The 2,153-nt window shown below is 66.6% G+C and overlaps 1 protein-coding gene across 2 annotated transcripts in view; it reads right to left on the bottom strand.

Moving 5' to 3' along the window:
- Positions 1 to 2,153, bottom strand: part of FSD1 (fibronectin type III and SPRY domain containing 1) — a 9,508-nt gene that overhangs the window by 6,653 nt on the left and 702 nt on the right. Inside the window, exons 2-4 of one of the 2 annotated variants that reach the window (XM_027669888.1) lie at positions 1,657 to 1,764; positions 1,041 to 1,172; positions 839 to 940 (exon numbers count right to left, since the gene is read on the bottom strand). In XM_027669888.1, coding sequence (XP_027525689.1) covers positions 839 to 940; positions 1,041 to 1,172; positions 1,657 to 1,764 — 342 coding nt within the window. The remainder of the gene's footprint in view (positions 1 to 838; positions 941 to 1,040; positions 1,173 to 1,656; positions 1,765 to 2,153) is intronic. The other variant, XM_027669889.1, reaches the window with a different exon arrangement.

Genomic DNA, 2,153 nt, shown 5'->3' with positions numbered 1-2,153 from the left:
CCCTGCATCCCACAGCATCCCACAGCGTGTCCCTGCATCCCACAGCACCCCTGCAGCCCGTGGCACAGCAGCCCGCAGCATCCCACAGCATCTCACAGCATCCCACAGAGTCCCTGCATCCCACAGCATCCCTGAATCCCACAGCATTCCTGCATCCCACAGCATCCCTGTATCCCACAGCATCCCACAGCATCCCACAGCATCCCTATATCCCACAGCATCCCTGTATCCCATAGCACAGCAACCCTACATCCCACGGCACATAATCTCTGCATCCCACAGTGGAACCCCACGGTACAGCATCCCTGTATCCCACAGCATCCCTGCATCCCACAGCATCCCTCTATCCCACAGCATCCCTCTATCCCACAGCATCCCTGTATCCCACAGCATTCCTCTATCCCACAGCATCCCTCTATCCCACAGCATCCCTCTATCCCACAGCATCCCTGCATCCCACAATCCCACAGTGGAACCCCATGGCACAGCACCCCTGCGTCCCACAGCATCCCTGCATCCCACAGCATCCCTGCATCCCACAGCATCCCTGCATCCCATGGCCCAGCATCCCAGCATCCCACAGCATCCCACAGCACAGCATCCCTGCACCCCCCCAGTGCCCCCCTGGCACACATCCCAGTGCCCCCAGTGTCCCTGCCATGGTATCCCTTTGGGGTCCCCTGTGCTCTCCCCAGCCCCACAGCCAGCCCGGCACAGAGAGAAAGAGGGGTGCCCATCCCAGGGGGTGCCCATCCCAGGAGGGGCATCAACCAGCCAGCACAGGGGGGGGTGTCAGGACCCTGCCCAGCTCGAGGGGCAGCCGGGCAGGGCCCCCCACCTGGGAGAAGTCGTGGTGGTTGGCAGCGCCCAGGGCCTGGTTGGCCGCCTCCAGCAGCTCCTCCGAGCTCTCCAGGGCCTTGGAACACGCGGTGAGCTGGGCCTGGGAATGGGCAGGGAACAGGGAACAGGGAAGGGGTGGGAGGTGGCTGAGGGTGCCCACAGGGGGGGCACAGGGGGGCACGGGGGGGTGTGGTGCCCACCTGCAGCTCGTAGGTGCGGCTGGCGCGCTCCTGCTTGATCTTCATCACCATGTCCTCCTTGAGCTCGTCCAGCAGCGAGTACAGAGACTGGAACTCAGCCTCCAGGTCCTCCTGTGCCCGCGTCGAGTTGGCCTGGGCACAACCCACCCCCCCAGCCGGGGCATCAGCAAGGGGACACCCCACCCAGGGGGTACCCAGGGGGCACAGAGGTGCCATCCCACCCAGGGGACAGGGAAGTCCCATCCCATACCAGGGTGCCCACAGGGGGCAGGGAGGTCCCACCCAGGGGGGTCCCCAGGGGGCAGGGAGGTCCCACCCCCCCCGGGGGGTCCACAGGGGGCACAGAGGTGCCATCCCACCCAGGGGGGTGCCCAGGGGTTACGGAGGTTTCATCTCAGCCCCGGGGGTACCCAGGGGACAGGGAAGTCCCATCCCATACCCGGGGGTCCACAGGGGACAGGGAGGTCCCACCCCAGGGGGTCCCCAGAGGGCACAGAGGTGCCAGCCCATCTGGGGGGTGCCCAGGGGGCAGGGAGGTCCCATCCCACCCAGGAGCATCCCAAGGGGGCAGGGAGGTCCCATCCCACCCAGGAGGGTCCCCCATCTCCCCCAGTACCTCCACATTCTGGATCATCTGTTTGAGCGAGTAGATGAAGTTCTGTATTTCCTCATTCTTCACGGCGAGGGTGGTGATGATCTTCCGCAGAGACTCCTGCCCGGCACCCTGTGCCTGCAGTCAGCCCCCCGCGGGCACCCCCGGGCACCCCCCGCACCCCCCCGGACCCTCCCGGGGCGCGTCCCCGTCCCCACCGGGCCCGGCCGTGCCAGGAGCGGGGACAGGGCCGGGAGCTCCGGGCTGGAGGAGCCGCATGACTTGGCAAGTGCGTGTGTGTGTGTGTGAGGGCAGTGAGGGGACAGTCCCGAGCCCCCCGTCCCTCCTGAGCCCACTCCATCCCCTCTGAGCCCCCTCCATCCCTCCTGAGGCCCCTCCATCCCCTCTGAGCCCCCTCCATCCCTCCTGAGCACCCCCCATCCCTCCTGAGCCCCCTCCGTCCCTCCTTTGCCATCCTCAACCCCTGCATCCCTCCATCCTCCGTCCCTCATCCCTCCTTC

This window comes from Corapipo altera, unplaced genomic scaffold (assembly GCF_003945725.1).
Source record: "Corapipo altera isolate COAL_440 unplaced genomic scaffold, ASM394572v1 293, whole genome shotgun sequence".
NCBI classification, from domain to species: domain Eukaryota; kingdom Metazoa; phylum Chordata; class Aves; order Passeriformes; family Pipridae; genus Corapipo; species Corapipo altera.
The sequence above is the reverse complement of the archived record's forward strand: the minus strand, read 5'-3'. Positions and strand labels throughout refer to the sequence as shown.